The sequence below is a fragment of the Euprymna scolopes genome, chromosome 16, assembly GCF_053919585.1.
Source record: "Euprymna scolopes isolate OS-2025 chromosome 16, ASM5391958v1, whole genome shotgun sequence".
Classification (NCBI taxonomy): domain Eukaryota; kingdom Metazoa; phylum Mollusca; class Cephalopoda; order Sepiida; family Sepiolidae; genus Euprymna; species Euprymna scolopes.
Genome location: NC_136497.1, coordinates 49,086,269 through 49,108,255, shown reverse-complemented (window position 1 = coordinate 49,108,255; position 21,987 = coordinate 49,086,269). Strand labels below are relative to the sequence as shown.

Sequence of the window (21,987 nt, the reverse complement as noted above, 5' to 3'; positions counted from 1 at the left end):
GTTGGTTTACATTACCTTTAAACTTCTGGATATCAGTACAGTCAGGGAAGCAGGTAGTAGGAAGGGAATTCTAAAGCCTAGCTGTTCGGAGGAAGAAACTATTAAAGTAGAAAACTTTCTGGCACTTGGGGACCTCAATAGTGAAGGAGTGTGATTTTGTTGCTAAGCGGGTTTGTCGGGTATATATACATCGAGGCACAAGTGTTGTAGAATTAGAGAGTACGAGAGATGTGTTTTATTATTTTTTGTTTAATTTGATGGGAGAAAATATTATTGAAAAAGCCTTTTAAAATCATGTTGAATTATCATAAAAAAACTTTGAAAATTGGCAGAAACAATTGGATAAATAAAAATGTTTCATTAAATTGGATAATTCTATACTTTTCCTCGTATTTTTTATTTATTTTTTAAATTTTTTTCAGAATTTTGGTTTGGATTACATTGCCTTTAGTGAAATGATAGAGTATTGCCCCCTGGATTTTCTACATTTGGCCTTCAGATGTTGTCAGGTTTGTTGATTAGATTTTTTTTATCCCAATTTTTTTATATTACACTTCAGAACAGAGACATTGGCATAAAAAAATGGATCTTTTAGGAAAGTCAAAGATTTTGCAGTATTCAAATCTCTGCATCCTTTGGCTAAAGTCATGAAGTTAATGAATCACACTGAACTGTGAGATGCTGTGATCGCCTAATATTCTTCAAATGCTAACCAGAATTTCTCCTATGATTCTCCAAATACTAATACGACTTGCCTCTACTTGAGCATGCCTGATCATCAAGGTGCATGCAACATAACCAAAATATCTTAAACGATTTTCTGGATACTGTACAACAGTGAAAACCTTACTCACCTTTTTCAAAAATGTTTTAGCTCAGTTTCGCAATGGCTGATCAACTTGTAGTTTTCAGTAAGTCTTGTTCACTGTCATGCAGAAGTTCAGATACAAGTGATATCTGGGTCCAATTTTGTTTTCTACATTCATCGTCCTTGTATATTGGAATGTATAATTCTATCAATGGATAAGAAAGTTAATTGATACTATTAATCACAGATAAACATGAAGTGGTATGTTAAATAAAACCGTTACTTAACTTCCAGTTTCCGTTTAGTGGGAGTCTTGCTAAATCTTGCTTGTGTATCCCAAGGAAACGTTCCTTTAGATTAATGTTTATGTAATTCTATTTAAAGTTCTACAAAAAAACTAAATTTTTATTTTGAAAATATATTTAAACTTTTGCATAATCTTCATTTTTAAATGTTTTTTTTTTTAATATCTTGTAAATGAAAATAATTTTAATTAAAAATGTTTAAACAATATTTTTAATGTAAACTTAAAACACAAACATTTTAATGTAAAGACTAAAAACGTTTTTATTATAAGATAATTTTTAAAAATATTTAAAAGTAAAGATTAGTTTTTATGTAAACATTAAAAATATAATTTATTACATAAAATCATTTTAAAAAAAGTTTCAAAGTCAAGATTAAAAAACTATATTTTGATTATGATAAATTTTATTAGAAATCAAAGCATTCAGAAAAAAAGTAGAAACGATTTTTTTATGTAGAGTTTTAAAATTAAACTGGAATTATGTAAGTATTAAGCAACTTTTCCTCATTATAACCACATAAAATATTAAAATAATTACGTCCGCGTGTAAAGAAACAGACAAACTGTGTGCAGTATTGACATTGTCTTTAAGAAATATCTGCTCTGAATCAATATAAAAGTGTAAAATGTTCGTTAAACTTTTTACATATGTAAGAACTTTTTTTTTTATTTGGCAGCAATTTCATGGTCATGGTGCAAATAGAAGGGAGGTAACTTGTATTTTGTTACAAAATTTGATAAAAGCAAGGGAGATAACTTTTTAGGTGCCTCTTAGTCACAATTAAAATTCGCATTGATTGCAAGTAAAAACACTTTTAATGCCGAAATAAGTAAAATGACCAAAATTAGAAAATAAATAAATAATAACAACCAAGTAAACGATTGATTAGAAGTAAAAAATATCAAATTCCTCGTACAACATCGTTCATTTTTGCCTGCAGAAAGAATGATATATCCGCCCTTGCTTTGAACCTCCTCATGTACTTCCGTTCTTATCAATATTGGATCCAGAAAATACAATAAGATCAATGTTTATTCTATATGATATTCTACTTAATCCATTGTTTTCTAATTTTACTATTTTAGTATGACACGGGAGTATGTCAACACGTGAAACGTGATTTTCGATTGTGACTAATACTACAAAAGCACCAAAGTTTTTTTTTTTTTTTTTAATTTTGGAAATGAAGTCTTAGTATTGTTGAAAAAAAAAATGCTTTATTTAAATGACTCTTTTTAATTGTAAAATTTTTAATTATAAAATATCCTCGACCCCCCCCCCCCCAAAAAAAACATTCCTCATTCATATAAAAACAAAAAATAAAAAACTAAATAAAAGTTACCTCTCTTACTTTTCTCGTGTTTTGGGTACATTTGCAACATCAATCTCATATTTTTTTTTTTTTTTTTTCGGCAGAAAAGATTTTGTGTTAATTATTTAAATGTATTCAGTATTTAACTTAATGCCATGTTATTTGTAGATGACTGTTGCTAAAAAAAGAGAAGAAATATATTAAAAAAAAAAAAATCCAACTTTTGGTTCATATTGTGTAAATTAAATAAACTTAATGATCTTGAAAACTGGATATATTGAATATATTTCAATCAATCATCATCAATTTGGAATATTTAAATTAATCATCATCATCGGTTTAATGTCTATTTTACATGCTGGTATGCGTTAGACACCTTTCAGAAACTAATTTACAAACCAACCTATCTCTGACCAGGTCTTTATTTGACCCTCTTTCTATCATTTCCGTCTATGTTTTCTTAGCCTTCCTCTGCCATCTTAAGTATTTTACATCTACGAACACAAAGAAAGTGGACATACTATCAAAGTCTCCTGTTTTGTACATATCTCCCTACACTGTTAATTTTCCCTATAGGTCATCAGACCTAAGCACGTCTTTAAGATTCGCATTACACACCCATCGTATCATTATCATATTATTTCTCTCCATACAACACATATCCTAACCTTCACTTGCCTGCATCAACACACTGTTTACATGTGACTGATAGACTTTTCGGCTTTGTTTTGCAGTTTGTCACTGCACAGAGGGAGACAACTCTCGTTTACTTAAAAAAATCGTTCATTTTTTTCATCTCATAATTTAGGACGCTATATTTTTTTATTAAATCAAAACATTGAAAAAAGAAAGTTACGATTTTTTTTTTAATGTAACAAAGGTGATAGATAACATTAATAATGCAAAATGTCAAAATGAACGAATCTTTTAGTTAAACGAAAGTTGTCTCCCTCCACACAGTGACAAACTGTAAAACAGTGCCGACTTTTCCTTTGGTTGACAATGGTAATGCTCTCCTGGTTAGTAATGGTTTCAATTAATATTTTAGCCTTGTTTCAGTATAAAAGCGAAAGTTTGTTTTTAAATTCGTTTAATTTTTCCATATGCAATTGAGCCGTATGATACGAGAAAAAAAATGGTCACTTTTGCATAACTCATCATTGGTCTAAGGGGGATAACTCCATTTTACTGCGACGTTTCTGAATTTTTGAGATGAGGATTGGTTATTTGTATTATTCATCGGACTACTGTTCTCATCTTGAGTGTGATTTTCACAACGTTTCGGTCGATATAATCTCTCAACCTTCTTCAGGTGTATCTTGTCAAACTCATGAATGTTTCTGTTGAACTCGGGAATTTGGACGAAATTTCGAGCGGAACCCTTTATTTACTTCACGCGGGTAGTGTGCACTTGTTCCGTCAGCCATGACTGGATAGAGGTCCTAAGTAATTCGCAATTGTATTTTTTCAGTTGCCCACACTGAGGATTGAACCTTCAACAGAATATCACTTTTACAATTGATTTTTCCCAGTACTCTAACCACTGCACCACGGGTCCTTGCAGACAATTCTAGTACGAATTTTAGGAGCCTTAAACCTATTTTTATTTCTAGTTGTAAATATCACCATTTATTACTTATTATTACTATTAATGTATATCTATCTCTATACTTATTACTTGTATGCATTATGTATTGTTTATAATTACTAGTTCCCATATCGTTTTGAATTCTATACTAGGTCTACTTAGCGGTTGGCTATTCCCCAGCATATATGCTGCTTCTTTCAATCATCTCACTTTCCACCGTTCCTCTCTCTATATAATTTTTACTTCGTCCCATAATGGTAGACGGTTTCCCTTTTCTTTCCAGATATGGTCAGCTATATATGAGAATTTAGGATGCTGAAACTAACGCAACTTTGAAGAATTATCTATCTTGTATAGTGGCATGTTCAAGCCTAGATGAAATCATGGTTAGTGTTCTCCATAGGTTTCAATCCATTGTTGGCCCGATTCCTCTAAAGACATTACATGATTTGAACTTGGCAGAATTCATGGGGTGGGTTGCCATTATCTTCCCCAGCAAAATGGCATCTGACTCACCTGTTTGCACCTACCATTGACCTTAGATCATCCACATAGCTGCAGTCGAATGACATAACTCTTAATATCATAGAACCGTTGATCAGCTAGAGATTCATCATCCCCCATGGCCATCCAACATTTTGCTGCCAACGTCATCAGTTACCTTCTCCTAAATGCATGTCTTAAGTAAGACTAGAGGTGCATCTCTCAGTGAATTATTGCACCTCCAGATACCAACTCCGCACGGTACACACAGCGCCTAGCCATCCCAAATGGTCACTCATCTGGTACTGGCCAGGCTCATCGTTGCTTAACTTCAATGATCTGTCAGAAAATGGTATGTCAACATGATTGAGCCATATATGAGGCATTATACTTTTTTTTTTTTTAATTAAATGTTAAGATTTAATGAAAACAAAAAAAGTTGATGTTACTTCTCTTTTGATATAAAATTTAAAACATTAACAAAAATATAATCATTACAAAAAAGGAAATGCGATGATAGTTACATTAAAAATATTAAACAAAGCTGCAATGCAATAACTTCTTTTTAATGCAACAAAGTTTATAACATCAATAACAAAAATATAGTCAGTACAAAAACAGAAATACGACAATAGTCTCCAACCTGATACGTCCTGAATTGTCATCTAAGCTTCAGCTTATGTCCCACCGACGAAAAGTTGCATCCCTCTTTCTACAAGTATTTTAATGGTGAATGCTCTGACGAACTGCAAGCACTTGTGCCCCTACGGCGTAAATATTCCAGTAGTTTCTTCCCCATAACCGCTAAACGTTGGAATTCACTTTCGGGTCCCTGCTTCCCCAACTGTACTGACATGCAGGAGTTCAAGTGTAGCATGAAACGACATCTTGCTGCCCAACTCCCTACATATTAACCCCCTACATCAAAGTGGCAATGTGCCCTGTTTCGGGTGAAAATGTAAAAAAAAAAAAAAGTAGTTACATTGGAAATGTCATTAAAATTCATAACATTAAAAACAAAAAATATATAACAAAAAACAAAAAAAATATATATAATATTAAAAACAAAAAAAATATATATAATATTAAAAACAAAAATATATATATATATTTTTGTTTTTAATATTATATATATAATATTAAAAACAAAAAATATAAATATAATATTAAAAACAAAAAATATAAATATAATATTAAAAACAAAAAATATATATATAATATTAAAAAAAAAATATATATATAATATTAAAAACAAAAAATATATATATAATATTAAAAACAAAAAATATATATATAATATTAAAAACAAAAAATATATATATAATATTAAAAAACAAAAAATATAAATATAATATTAAAAACAAAAAATATATAATATTAAAAACAAAAAATATATATATAATATTAAAAAAAATATATATATATAATATTAAAAACAAAAAATATATATATAATATTAAAAACAAAAAATATATATATAATATTAAAAACAAAAAATATATATATAATATTAAAAAAAAAAATATATATATAATATTAAAAAAAAAAAATATAAATATAATATTAAAAACAAAAAATATATATATAATATTAAAAACAAAATATATATATAATATTAAAAACAAAAATAGATAACATTAAAAACAAAAATAGATAACATTAAAAACAAAAAATAGATAACATTAAAAACAAAAAATAGATAACATTAAAAACAAAAATAGATAACATTAAAAACAAAAATAGATAACATTAAAAACAAAAATAGATAACATTAAAAACAAAAATAGATAACATTAAAAACAAAAATAGATAACATTAAAAACAAAAATAGATAACATTAAAAACAAAAAATAGATAACATTAAAAACAAAAATAGATAACATTAAAAACAAAAATAGATAACATTAAAAACAAAAATAGATAACATTAAAAACAAAAATAGATAACATTAAAAACAAAAATAGATAACATTAAAAACAAAAATAGATAACATTAAAAACAAAAAATAGATAACATTAAAAACAAAAATAGATAACATTAAAAACAAAAAATAGATAACATTAAAAACAAAAATAGATAACATTAAAAACAAAAAATAGATAACATTAAAAACAAAAAATAGATAACATTAAAAACAAAAAATAGATAACATTAAAAACAAAAATAGATAACATTAAAAACACTATATAACATTAAAAAAACTATATAACATTAAAAAAACTATATAACATTAAAAACAATATATAACATTAAAAACAAAAAATATATAACAAAAACAAAAAATATATAACAAAAACAAAAAATATATAACAAAAACAAAAAATATATAACAAAAACAAAAAATATATAACAAAAACAAAAAATATATAACAAAAAACAAAAATATATAACAAAAAACAAAAATATATAACATTAAAAACAAAAAATATGTAACAAAAAACAAAAAAAATATATAACATTAAAAACAACAAATACATTCTTTACCTATCCTATACATTCAATTAACAATTTATTAAACAAAAGATACTGTAAAAAAGTAAAAAACGAAGAAGCAACCGGAAGTGAAGTGGAAACAGTAATTGCAAAGATAACCAAATTCCTTTTACTCAATGTAGATTGTCAGCAAGAAATGAAAATGCTTGCCAAAACTTCTAAATGGAAAGGTGACTAAGCATAACTTAACATTTCATTTTAAAAGTAATTTCTGTAATGATTAGAACATATGAAACCATGCAGCACAATTCTATGGAACTGCCTCCCAACTGATTATAACATGGTTGTTTTCAAGTATTTTTCATGTATTCTTTGTAAAAATCATAACAAATGCTTTGAACGTTTTTTTTTTTCTTTTCAGATTGATCCAAAGAAACGTCCCAGCTTTGCAGACAATGTTGAGTGTCTTCTCAAAATGCAGCATTATTTAAGTAATGCTGGGAAGATTCCAAAAGACAGGAAAGGTAACTGGCTTATTCACTTGATATTTTTATGAAGAAAGTCAGATGAAAAATATAAGACATATGCCTAAATAAAAAGCTAAATTAAGACATTTTAAATCAATGAGTAAAAATCAATAAATAAATTCAATAAAATAGATGCCTAATCCAAAAATGAAATTATTGAAAAATAAAATAGATGCATCAATAAAGAAATAAATAAATTTTTAAAAGCAAAAAAAAAAAAAAAAAAAAAATAGACACATTAATAAATAAAAATGAAATAATAAATAAAATTTAAAAAAAGCAAATAAATAAAAAATACATGCATCAGTAAAAAACATTAGAAGGGTATGTAAGAAAAAATACATGAATAAATTGAAAAATCTAAAAAGTGGATGTTAAAGTCAAAATTAAAACAAACAAATTGTAAAAAAAAAACAAATAAAAATTGTTTAAATAAAAAAACAAATAAAAAAAGCTAACAACTTATTTTACTGTTATTTCATCCGAAACCAAACACTGTGCCACTAAAGGCTTACTATTTGGGACCAAATCTACACGACCACTATTTAGGGAGTTGAGCAGTTAGATGTCTGTTTACATTACACTTGAACTTCTACATGTCAGTACAGTAAGGGAGCAGGGATCTGGAGAAAATTCCAAAGTCTAGCAGTTTTGGGGAAGAAAGTATTAGAGTAGAAGGCTTTCTGGCATCTAGGGCTCTCTACTGTGTAGGGGTGGGATTTTGCTGCTTGTTGGGTTAGTCGGGTTTTGAAATTGAGGAGTCAAAAATGCTTTGAGTTTGTCAGAGCACGTACATTAAAATACTTGCAAAACAGGCATAGGGATGAAACATTGCGGCTATGGGACAAAAATTGGAGTTTGGTTGATAGTGTGTACCTATTAGAGTGGAGACTCTTTTTTGAACCCTGTCTAAGAGTGAGAGACTAGTGGCAGATGCACCAGCCACAATACTCCATGCATAGGTGAATGGTGGCTTTGTAGAGATACAGAGGTACTCTCAGATATAATTTTCTAGCATGGTAGAAGGAACCCATCTTCTTCATAACAACCTTTGCAATGTCCTCAATGTATTTGGTCCAGTTCATGTGAATGTTAAGCTGAGGAGTTTGAATGAAGAGCTTCCAGACAGCATATTATTAATGATTGGGAAGGTTTTTTGTAATTGTTAAAGGAAAGAACTTTAGTCTTGGCAGCATTAAATGTTATCCATTTATGTCCCCATTCCATTACAAACTGGAGGTCTTTCTCTAAGGTTTCAGCCATTGCCTTTGATATGTGTACATTCGTTTTTCTCTTATTTCTGTTATAGAGCATGATCTTATCAGCAAATATGCCCATCTTGGAGACAACTTTATCAGGGACGTCATTTATGAATATGAGGAATAAAGATACAAGGATCGGCCCTTGTCACACACCCATATTTATATGATGTAGTTTTGACATACAAACATCGAGGACAACCTGGATTTTTTTTATTTATTTAAGGAGTTAATTATATTAGGTATTTGTTCATTGATTCCGTATGATTTAATTTTCATAAGAAGACCTTCATGCCAGAGCCTGTGGAAGGCTTTAGTTATATCTAAAGCAACTGCTCTAGCCTCTCCTGCTTTATCTTGTGTGTGATATATATATATTCAGAGAGTACATTTAGAATATCTGCAGTAAAACGGGTTTGCCTAAATCCATATTGTCGGTTGGAAAGAAATTTAGTATCTATAAGGTGGTGGACTAATGTTTGATTGATTTAGGATTGAAGCAAAGGAAGAGGCTAATGAAAGGAAGAGGCTAATGGAGTGATAAATGAGTGGGGTCAGTTCTTTTGCTATAATTCTTGAAAATTCGTACCACAGAAGCAATTTTCCTGCAGTAAGCAAAGCAAGATTCAACAAGGCATTTGTTGAAAAGTTTGGAGAGAACTGGGTCAATCTTTGTGAAGCATTTTTTTCAATAATATAGTATGGATCAGACCTTCACACACCTTCGGTCCTGGATATGACTTTAAACTATATCCGATGGTGAGGCCCCAGCTTGCGGGCTTTGGGGAGTGTGGAGTCACCCCTTAATTGCCATTGCTCCCATGTCCACTCTGACCCGGTGTGGTAGTACCTGTTAGGGTCCCAACTATGGGTTAAATAGAATCTGACTGGAAAAAAATATATACATATTCTATTAAAAACCTTTTCGCAATCACTGGATTTGGCATTAAATGACCTAAAAAGGGTTGATATGCCGTAAAACAAAAACAACCAACCAACCCACACACCTTCGAGGTGCCTAGATTTTTTATGATATTATGAATATGAGAAGGGGTGTTTTTCTCATCATCCTGTTTGGTTTGTAAAAAATATAACTAATATTATAGAGAAGTGTGTGTTCACCAAATACTCTGCACCCATCACTTCAAGTGTAGCTGGCTCACACCTAAAAAAATGTGATCTGCTCATTGAACTAAAAGAAAGTAGCTATTTAAATAAAAATTAAATTAGATGCTTGAATAAAAACTAATAAAATGACAGATGCCTAAATAAAATAAAAATAAATACAAAATAAATAAAATAGATTCCAAAATAAAATAAAACAAGACAGATGCCTAATTAAATAAAAAGAAAATGGATACCTAAATGAATAAATAACAAAATAGATGCTTAAATAAATAAATCAAAATAGTTTAGATGCCTAAATAAATAAATAATAAAATACTCCTAAATAAATGAACAGAACATATTCCTAAATAAATAAAACAAAATAGATGCCTAAACAATTAAATAACAAAATAAATACCTAAATGAATAACAAATAAAATAGTTTACTAAATAAATAATATATGCCTGAATGAATAAATAAAAAGATGCCTAAAAAAATGAATTAATGATAAAATATGTATCCGAATAATTAAATAATAAAATAGATACCTAAATGAATAAATTAAAGATATGATATTTGCCTAAATCAAATAAAAGTATATGACTAATAATAAATAAAATATATGCCTAAATTTGCTTGCTTAAGTTTTTCTTGGCTGACCAATCTTCCTTTGATTTAAGACATTAATACTTCTGCAACAATTATCCAGGATCATATCATTAGGCACATGTAGCACTTTTGGCAAATTCTTTGATTTAATGTATTCTGTTTGTCATTGTGCGGCAGTCGGTCAAGAGAAAACTGGGTGATGACTCACATTCGCTAAAAGTTGCTATACAATATACCCTGGATCTTAAGGGGAACAACTCGTGATGTTATTAGAGGCACCAGTTTAGAAAATTTCACCCATGCTGCATTCACCCTTGTGGATCCATTAAAAAAAAATCATTATTTGATTCAGCTTTCTTTTTGCTGTGTTAGCATCTCTTAGACTCTTCCATAAGTCTATAAGACTTTGACTGTCATATTACTCGGTGAGTAGAATAGTAGACACTACACTAGCAACATTGTATTACATGCAATCTTATTGTTTTTAACATGAAATACCTTCAATAAGTTTCCACTGACCAATTTTTATGATTCCAGGTTCAGATGAATAGCTACAGCAGGAATTGGAATAGACCCTACGAAATCCTGATTGTCATAACTGCTGAATGTGAAAAATGCAATCTGGACATGAGGGCATTTTAGAAGAACGATATCCAATAAAATTCTGTTTTAAACTTGGAAAAAGTACCACAAAATGTATGAAATGCTTCAGACTGCTTTTGGACCATCTTGCCTGAATTGAACATCAGTTTTTAAGTGGCATAAGAGATTCAAGAAAGGCAGGGAATCTATGAGAGGTGTGGGAGGAGTAAGGAAGTCAGAACACCAGAGTTGATTGGCCAAATAAAGAATTTCATGGATAAAGACTGTCGTGTGTCTATAGAGACAATAAGTGCACAGTTTAGTGTCAGTGTGGGAACTGTACACATAATTATTTGCAAGGAACTGAAGATGCAGAAGATTTGCGTGAAGTTTATCCCAAGGGTGCTCCATCCTTATCACAGACTATTTGACCAAGATGGGCATCGAGACAGTTCTTCACCCTCCCTATGACTTTTGGTTATTCCCTAAGCTCAAGGAAAATCTTGGAGGCTGTCATTATGAGACAATTGAGATGAAAGAGGCTGTGACGAGGGTCATTGACACATTCACACATGGGGCCTTCCAGAAATTGTTGGAACATTGCAACAAGTGCATTGCAGCCGGAAAAGATTACTTCAAAAGCTTATATGAAAAAAGTTTGGAAACTTGTATGTGTTTGTCTTATTCATTATTTTTTTTCAACGTGTGTTTGTTGTATTCATTTATTATGTCCCTTCGAGGATGAACACTTTTACCGTGTCTGCTATATTATCCTTAATAATTTGCAAAGGCATAATTCTTTCCTTTTTCTTTTTCAGAAAACAAGTCACACTGCAAACGCTCTCGATCCGAAGACAACATTTTAGATTCCTGTAACTGGGCATCCATGGATGATGATCCAGCCATGACACCAATGGTGATCGGACAGAACATGAGTATGCTTGATCAGTTCTACACGCCAGGAAGAGCCAATCCTTTTGCGCAGTCAAACAAGTTTCGGGATGGCAAAAAAGTGGTTGGCGTCAAAAATGATCCAAATTCCTCAACCTTTGACCTGCCGTCTCCATCGTCCCCCCTTACTCCACCGTGCACTCCGGTTACTCCTCATCACCACAAACGGTCCAAGGGTCGGCGCCGAAAGTGCCAATCCTTGCCTGGGTCCCCACTGCTGCTTCGTCGTGCAGCGGAGCGCTTCCACCAGGAATCCATTCATGGAAGTTCTTCCCAACAGCAGGAGATCGGCTTCCCGATGGACCTGGTCGCTCATTTGGGCGAGTTCTTTCTCACAAGTCATGCTAACCGGTTCCAAAGTAACGCTGATTCTGACACATCCAACGTCCAATTTCATGATGAAGACTTTGACATCACGTCACCCGTTACAGAAAGCCCACGGAGCCGGTTAGCATCTCGCCGGAGAGCGTTCCGCACGAAACAGCGGAGTATCGAGTGCTCGTTACTCTTCTCCAGCACTGCAACAGAACGCGAGTCATCAGTTACGAGGAATTATGAACGTCAATCTCCAAGGACAAGCCCTGTGAAAAGTCCGAGAACACCTATCATGGAACCACCCTTACATAAGCAGGGCTCTTCAGAGGGAGCATGTACACCAACTAGTCCTGTTCCTACATATGAGGGAGATACTGTTGAGGTGTCTTCCCCTCTTTCCCGCCATGAATATTTTTTCAACACAAGCCAGGGCAGTACAGACTCTACTTCTTCTGTACGAGCTGCTGGATCGATTGAATTGGCAGCATACAGAGTGAAGAAGATGAGTTCACTTAATAAAAAGTAAATCGGATTATATATAAGTCCTTTCAAGTAACTGGAAAAAACAAGCATTTGCCATTAAAAATAAATGGAAAACCAAAGTTAAAAGACATGGATGAAATATTCAACATAAATCTTGTTATATTTTGCCAGTTGCATGAAAATGTTAACCTCCACCAGTCATCCCTCAATGGGAATGAAAAGCGGAGGATGTCGGCTTTTCACCTGATATGAATTATTATTAAACATGTTGATTTTAAGGAAATAGGAGTCTTCATTTAAGGCCATTATTATTAAACATGTTTTAAAAAAGAAAAAAAATCCTGGTTTAAGACATTGGCAGTTAATATTGTTTTTGTTTCTATCCTTTTTGCCGCAGTTTGTACATGTAAAATTTATTACTGTGGCAGTGGATTTGTTATCTGCCTGACCAAATTTGAGAGACATTCAATGTTGAAAAAAATCTTTTTTTTATATTAATCAGTTTCGTTTTTCTTTTTTGTAAGTGTTGTCATAAATTTTGATTTTTAAATGTGTCTAAACTTTTAATGTTATTTCTTTAAACTTCTTTCTTCTTTCAAATTACTTTTTCTTCAATTAAACTGGTCTTCTTTCCTTCAAATTTCTGTTTTTTTTCTTCAAATTTCAGTTTTTTTTTTGTTTTTTTTTAAATTTGTTTCATTTAAACGTTCTGAACATTCTAATTTTCAAATTTCTCTTTTTTTCAACTTTCTCTTTTTTCTTGAAATTTGTTTTTTTTTTCTTGATATTTCAGTGTTTTGGTCCTTGTTTCTTCAACTTTATTTGATTTCCTCTTTTCTCTAAACTTTTTTCTTCAAATTTATTTTATTTTTTTACTCCTTTATTTTTCCTATTTTCATTTTTCTATCAAAGTTTTTTTTTTCTTCAAATTTTATTCTTCCTTTAAATTCTTCATACTTTAATTTTTTCCTTGGAACTTCCTCTTAAATTTTCCTTCGATTTTCCTCTTAAATTTTTTTTCTAGAACTCATTATTTTTTACTCTTCATTATTTCTTAAAATTTTGTTTTTCATTTAAACTTTATTTCACATCTTTTAAAGGTTAAACCTTTTTCCATTATTAATTAATGATTTTATTTTGTATTCAGTCCCACCCATAATGTTTTTTTTTTATAGTTTTGTTTTACTTTGAAAATTTATTTACAAATATTTCCTAAGTTAATTCTGATTCTAAAGAAATATTTATTTAATATATATATTTTTTTGCACAAACTTCAAAAAAAAATATTTTTGACACTGCCCAGCTTATATATTTTAAGTGTTTCTTGCTTATTCTCTAAAAATAAACAAAGCAAAAATTCTCAACTTTGACCTCCTCGATAGGATAAGTGAAAACAATCTGGTCTTGTCTGATTATTCGAGAGTTCAAGGTGAAAAATATTTTAGAAGAATGAAGCGGGCGGCGAAATTTGTTTTAGGTTGTAGTCTCACATTAGAACAATTTCGCGTTTTATCCTCTTCGTGGATGATCAGTTTTCAAACAAACCAAAATTTAAACTGTACAGCTAAATCTGGCTAGCAGCAGACCCTTTTTTGGCTTCTCTGTGTTGTTTATAGAAGTCAGTTCCGGGGGTTCTGCTTTACAAAAAAAAAAAAAAGAAAAAAATAATTTAAAAAAATCATAAAAAAAAAAAAAGACCTCATTATAACCAAAAACCAAAATGGCAGCCTTGCATTTTTTCTCTCCATTTTTTTTTTTAATCAAAAGGCAACAACTCTCTTTAAAAGATGCTGCTTCCTCAGTTGTTAATATTTTTCAGGTCTACTGCTTCTATCAACATAAAAAAAAAAAATCATTAAAAAAATTATTAAAAATAAATTTTTAAAAAAATTATTAAAAAAGTAAAAATAAGTTTTCTTGCACCTTGCTTTTTTCGGGTATTTAAGCAAGGTTAATTTTTTGTGTTTAAATTGCGAATCTGCATCGTTAAGCTTACGATGGTTAATTTGTGTCTGTATTTTTAGAGATGAGCAGTTATCGTTATTTACATTTTGTTTCTTCTTCAAACTATTGTACTCCACATTGACATTTATATTTATACTATGTTTCGGCCGATATGCTCTCCAGCCTTCTTCATATGTATTTATTTATAGTGATATTTTCTCCATATGATTGTTTTCTTATGTTCCTAGATTTGACAAACTGGTGATTTTTTTTTTTTTTGCATTCGCTTTTAAATTAGGAATGCTTCGACATAGCCTGACATTGTTGCAGTGATCAGTGCTTTGATTTATATATTTTATTTTGCAAAACATAATTAGGCACAAGGCAAATCAAAAAATGGAGAGAGGGTCTATAGGCATCCTTGTCACTGTGTCTTTGATTTGTCTATGCTAATCCTAACTAGAGCTCTCAGTCACCATAATAAACAAAACACAGGGGTTGTCCTACTTAAGATTCATATATAAAATCTATGTGTAAAAATAAAATTTTGTAAAAATCGTTTTTATTACATTACCAATGCTTTGATCATCACAGATTGTTGAGATGGCAGCTCATTGTGTAGAGAGTTTGAATCTTCTTAGACAACAAACACTAGTAATTAATTTGCTCTTCTTTACCTTTTCTCTTGTTGCAGACATCATCTTTCTTTCTCTTTTTGCAAACAGCACTCATAAACACAGTGCACAAATCCACTTGGATTTTAACTTTTTTGAGGGGGATGACAGTATACATATATACACATATAACACTCCCAATGCATCCAAATGGGAGTGAAAGCATCTATACAAAAATCCTACCACTCATACTGCTGATTCAGTGAAAAGAGAAAGTTCTTCTCTGCTCATTCGCCACGTCACACTAGTGATTTCCCATCTGTGATGTAACTGCTGGAACATGTAACTCTCAGTAGACTCTTAATGAAAAATTTCATGCTATTTAATTCTAACCTCATTCTTTCCTATTTTACACACTCACATGTAAAGATTATTATAATGTAACAGACATGAATTCAGTAAGGCAAATGTTGGGTTAAAAAAAAAAGAAATAAAATATATGTTCATATCATGCTCCATTCAATTAGTTAGATCATACTATATCCAAGTGTTTTCTAATTTACAAATAAACGTTAAAATCACCAGTTAATTGCATCAAAGTATGTAAAAAAAAAAATCAACATAAGTAAATAATCAATTACAATAATCTGTATCATTTGGATTATATATTTGACTTTTCTCTTATTGGATATTTTCGGCTGATGTAACCTTTGAGTTTCTTTAGGTGCATCTTGGAAAACTTAAGGAATCATTATGTCTAATTTGAGAATTTGTCCAGAATTTTGAACTGGGATCCTTAATTTAATCCACAAGGGTAGATTGTTTTCATTCTGTTAGCTGTAACTGGGTAGACATCTCAAGTAATTTATATTATATCAATATCCTTAGTACTGCTTCAACCTCCAGAAAACTGTCATTTCGAACTGATTATTACTTAACACCTTTATCCATTGCTCCACATGTCCATGTGGAGCAATTCTAGTATGAAGGCTCAAGCTTCAGTACAGGCGATACTAAGAATATAATATAAATTACTTAAGACTTCTACCCAGTCATGGCCGATAGAACGAGAACAATCTATCTCTATGGATTATCTAAAGGTCTTAGTTTGCAATTTCGTGGAAATTCCTGATTGTTGCATGAAAATTTTTTATTTCAACATGATGTCATCGACTGAAATGTTATTCAAGATGAGAACAATAGTCCAAATAATCTAAGTAATACAGATTATCGATCCTCATCTAAAATATATATATATATATATATATATATATATATATATATATATAAACAAGAATGCTATTCAATTACAATAAAAACATTACAGTAAATGAACACTACATCTAAAGATGGTTGGAAGGAACATCGGCTGAAACGTAATAAAAAAAAAAATCTGTGTTAAAGACAGGAGAATGATGTAAAGAAAAACGATGTATAATATGATCAAAAATGTTTCTTGTTTTTGTTTAAATAAGTATTGATTATTATTATAATTAAATTTGTTTAAATAATTATTATAATTAATACTTTGAATAGGTGTAATTAATGTTTAAATAATTTCATTTAAATAATTCAGATTAATTAAGTACTGAATATTATCATAGAATTAAAAAAAATAGTTATTAATATAATTACATTTGTTTAAATTATAATTAATGCTTTGAATAAATGTGGTAAATATGTTCAAATAGTTATAACTTTGTTTAGATAATTTTTATTTAGTTTAAATAAGTATTGAATATTAGCATAAATTTGTTTAAATATTTATTAATGAATTTTAATACTATAACAATTGTGTTCAATGATTATAATAATAATCATATTATAGCAAATGTGTTTAAGCAATAATAATTATTTAGTTTAAATATTGAATTTTATTATAATAAAATTTGTTCATAATAAATATTTTAAAAATTATAATTTGGTTTGAGTAATAATTATTACAATTTAGCTTAAATAATTATTTTTGTTTAAATAAGTGTTGAAATTACTATTTAAATAATTAGAATTATTAGGTTTAAAAATAAGTATTGGATATTATTATGATTAACGTTCTTTAAATAATGAGAATTCATGTGTTTATATAATTATTATAATTTGGTTTAAATAATGATTAATCTTTAAAAAAATTATAACTTAGTTTTGTTAAATAATTATCAGCATTCTTAACACTGTTTAAATGTTATATTTCTTGACCCCCCTCCCATTAATCCCAAATTAAGTGTCTTTTCTTTTAATTGTTGACTGTTTTCTTTGTTTTCAAATGTATCTACAAGTCAAACTGTATATAACTTTTGGCCTTATGGTTGGTCATCTATCGTCTTTTATCATCGATCACTTGTTTAAAATATATATATATATATATATATATAGGGTGAGTCACGGAAAACGGATTTTTTTAAAGGAAAACAAACTCTGCGAATATTTAAAAAAAAAAAAAAATTTATAATGTACATAAAAACATTTACTAAATTATGCCATTATGGAATATTTAGAAGCGAAAAATTATGTCTGACAAATGATGGCCATTTTCACGAGCACAAATTTGAAGCTGCTTTCTAAAGTTAGCCTCCACTTTCAATTTCACCGTGACTCACCCTACATATGTCAAAAAAAAATAAAAAATAAACAAACAAAAACAGAAACTTACCCAAGAGACACGTTGCACGACTGATCATTCATTGCAACCTCATTTTATTCCTTTTTTTTTCACCAAATGAAATCGAAGCGATTGTTCATGTCATAATTATTTATTAGGAGAAAAAAAAATGTGGTCACAAGTCTTTTGCTTTTCGCTATTGTTTTAGAAATTTTGTCTTGGATTTGTTTCTTCTCTCATAAAAAAAAATCACATACACACATATTTACATATAGAGACACATGCATGCATACAGATACACACACACATACTCACATATGTAGAGAGTGAGCTACACAGGTGTATTTATAGAAAAGTACATATGCACACACACACACATATATATAGAGATAAATACACTCACATATATGAATTGATATTGGTATATTTAGGCAGCATTTTTTCATTCAAGCAAACAGTGAATAAAATGTAGGTACTTTGTTCAATTATTCATTTTTATGTTTTCGATTTTTCATATAGTCTTTTTTATATTAAAGTCGAACATATTAATAAAAGTTCCATAAGTGCTTTTGATTCGACTGCAAATCATTTTTTAGTGAAAAATATGAGAAAGAAAAATATTTTAAATTATATATAAAAAACGAACATCGCATCAAAATACACATTTTTATTTATGCAAATATTTTCACCAGAAACGTTTATAGGAATAAAACTTTATTAAATGTACAACTGTACTTGTTATTGAACAATATCTTATAAACATTATAACTTCATTGAATAACCATTTATGAACAACTATACAAACACTGTATGTGTGTATATATATATATATATATATATATATATATATATATACACACACACACACACACGTGTGTATATGTATATCTGTGCATATATACAGTGTTTGTATGGTTGTTAGAATATAAAGGAAAATTGGCTAGTCATAAGCAATGTTTGATTTGTCAAGTTAAATACTATTTGGGTCTAACTTTGAAAATCTGGAAAGATAACTTAGGTTATGTATCTGACAAATCAAGCTTTACTTATGTCAATCCAGTTTTCATTTCAGTTATTGATGTACCGCGTTGTTGGCAATAAAATAACAAACTTTACTATTTATTTTTAGAATTACTTGATTACCAGTATAGACAACTGCTAATAGAAAGCATTTAAAAAATAACCTAAAATAAATATCAATAAGGGAGGATAACTCATGTTTTGATTTAAGAATATATTTTTATACCATATAACTAAAATTTTCTTTACTTTTCTGTTTTAAACAAATACAAATTTTTCTCACTCTCTCTTTGTGTGTATGTATATATATATATATATATATAACACACGTTACCATGTATGTATCTGTACATATATTTATATACAGCCCCTCCATATATATTGTAAGTTATGAAAATAAATGGCAATTTAGCTACACAAAATCTTCTGTGTTTCAATTCTGTAAGGAATCGTCAGATTAAAATGCATTTTAGCTTGATGATTCCCTATTATGATAAAATGGGGAAGATTCTGTGTATCTTAATTGCCATATATTTTCATAACGTACTACTTAGCTTTACTCGCATATTGAGCACTGAAGTAAATACTGAAAATCAATGCATAAAGTATATCTCCATATAACATTTGACGCGAACACATGAAATAATTCTGTGTATATATATATATTACACAGAAAATCCTCTCCAAACAACTGTTTCACACAAAAAAGCCAAAATTGTTTGTTAATTGCATAAAAAAAAGTGATTTAATGTTCACCAATAGAAGTCCACAAATTCCAGGAAAAAGTCAAATGGACATATGTTATATATATATATATATATATATATATAAAGAGAAGAAAAAAGTCTAAGAAATATAATTTTGTCTTCAATTGTAAATATATTTCCTTTACTTCAAACTTGGAAGTTACAATAAAATTGTAGTTGATAAACTATTTAATATAGTTCTGCCAGCAAAAATGATCGAATTGCTTTTCTTGAATAATTAATGTTAGAAACACATTGTTTTTACAACAACAAATGAATTAGTCTTGGAAACTGTCATAAAAAGGACAAAAACAAAACAAACAAAAAAAAAAACAATGGATGTCTTCCAAATGAAATTAAAGTCAGCAAACACCTGAATATTTATTAATATCTTGCCTGCTGGGAAAATATGTCAGCTATTTAATAAAATTAAAAAAAAATATGTTTATAGCTGGCTACTAGGTCACATGCTAGTATTTGATCAGTACCAGCTGGGGTCATCTGTGTAAAGGGGTCTGGTGTTGCAAGCTTTGAAACAATGATTTCATGTTTAAAACGTCTGTGGATGTGTCCTAAAATATTTGGTTGATGTATTCTATGACATTATTAAATCAAGGCTTGTGTATTTTATTTTGTTAGGCCCCGTTAAATATAATGCCGGACACTAGGGGCTGATGCCCCTATCCCATTTTATGATACAGAATCTCCTCAAGGAGGTTACTATTTCAAAACTAAATAATGCATTATTATTATTTTTTAAATCATCAACAATCATAATTATCCAATTTTAATGACATTTTCTGCATTTATTCAAGAAATTATATATTTTATAAGGAATAAAAGTTTTCAAAGGTGTGAAAGTTTGACAGAATTAAAATTTGGGCCAGATTAATTTATGTATGTAGTAACATTTATTTTTCTTTTATAGTATGGTTACTGTTAAAATCAACTCTACATTTTCCCGGCAAAACTTCAAATATTTAATCAGAATCAGTGCGACAATCTCTAAACACCCCAACGCATTTAGCAGTGATCTTGAAGCCCTGTTAATTTTATTTTTAGTTGTCTTGGCATGGTGCCACAAGATTCTCAGTCTCATGACTTAAGTGTGGGGTATGAAAGTAACATTTGTTCTGACCGGTTTTATCTTCATAATTTTTTGTCCACTGTGTGATATAAATTCAGAAATCTCTTATTCTGTCATCACTGATTTAAAAAGTAAGTGTTGTTAGATTTGTATTCGTTACTTCTCTGCTATGTTAGAGAAGAATGTGGTCGTTACTTCATAGATCGAAAGTAATTAAATTCTACGGGCTGAAATGGAATAGCTTAACTAAAATAATACAATTTTTTTTTTTATTATAAAATAAAATCTATTTCTTAAAATTCTGTTAGTTTATTGCTCATCATAGCAGCCGTCTCTTGCAAAACTGATATTGATGGGACGATTCCAATATTTTTTCCGATTCTGATACAAAATTACCAATGCCGATTCTTTATAAAACTTTAAATATTTTACTGTAAATTTTTTATTTTTTTCCCTGATTACTGTAAAACACATGTTAAATATGCAGATATTTTCTCAAGCGTAAAAATACAATTGTGAGGGATGATTTATAGATTTTAATTTTACTGGTATTTTAAAATCAATAAATATTTAATATTTTATCATTACTATCAGCAATAGGAAATTTTACTTTAAACAAAATCAAATAAAACGGACATTTGACACTGGAAAATTTGTGCTTATTCACCAATTTTTCAGATTCCGAATAATCATCCTAAAAAAAAGAGAAAGCAAAAACGTCTTTCAACAAAAAGAAAACCTTCCCGTCATCATTTCCTCTTGCAGGCGTAAGCTGAAGGCAAGCTCTCACACAGTTGAACCTCCTGATAGGTTTGCCCGCTGACTTCTTTGTACTCCATTATAGCAACCCAAATTAACTGACAGCTTGGCAATATTTGATATCTAAAAAAAAAAAAAAAAAAAAAAAAAAAAACTTACGACATTAGTTTGTCAAGTTTAACTCAAAGCCATGCGAACAATGTACCTTAGGTTCCCCCTTATAGACACTATTTAATCCTTTATGACCTGAATTATGATGTAGATGATTAGGAATAATTGTTAATTTTACTTAGTTTAAAGCATAATGATACTATGATTTTAAGACTTTTTCATTATAACAATCTTTTGAACTACCACTGAGAATTTTTGCATTTTATAAACTTACCTTGATTATCCACAGTGCTTGAAAAAAGTGCGTCAATGATGACAAACGAAATTCTCTACTCTTTGAG

At 29.4% G+C, this 21,987-nt stretch overlaps 1 protein-coding gene and 1 long non-coding RNA gene across 3 annotated transcripts in view; one reads left to right on the top strand and one right to left on the bottom strand.

The window, feature by feature from the left end:
• The window catches only part of LOC145295935 (dual specificity testis-specific protein kinase 2-like), a 386,563-nt gene extending 373,243 nt beyond the window's left edge, over positions 1-13,320 (top strand). The window contains exons 8-10 of the mRNA XM_080141816.1: positions 423-509; positions 7,354-7,456; positions 11,836-13,320. Of these exons, the coding sequence (XP_079997942.1) occupies positions 423-509; positions 7,354-7,456; positions 11,836-12,809 (1,164 nt within the window). The 3' untranslated portion in view covers positions 12,810-13,320. The remainder of the gene's footprint in view (positions 1-422; positions 510-7,353; positions 7,457-11,835) is intronic.
• LOC145295937 (uncharacterized) overlaps positions 1-21,987 on the bottom strand; it is an 88,609-nt gene that overhangs the window by 23,595 nt on the left and 43,027 nt on the right. The window contains exon 3 of one of the 2 annotated variants that reach the window (XR_013869921.1): positions 855-1,013. This is a non-coding gene — a long non-coding RNA (uncharacterized LOC145295937). Of the gene's footprint in view, positions 1-854; positions 1,014-21,520; positions 21,659-21,987 lie in introns of those variants that run through there. The other variant, XR_013869920.1, reaches the window with a different exon arrangement.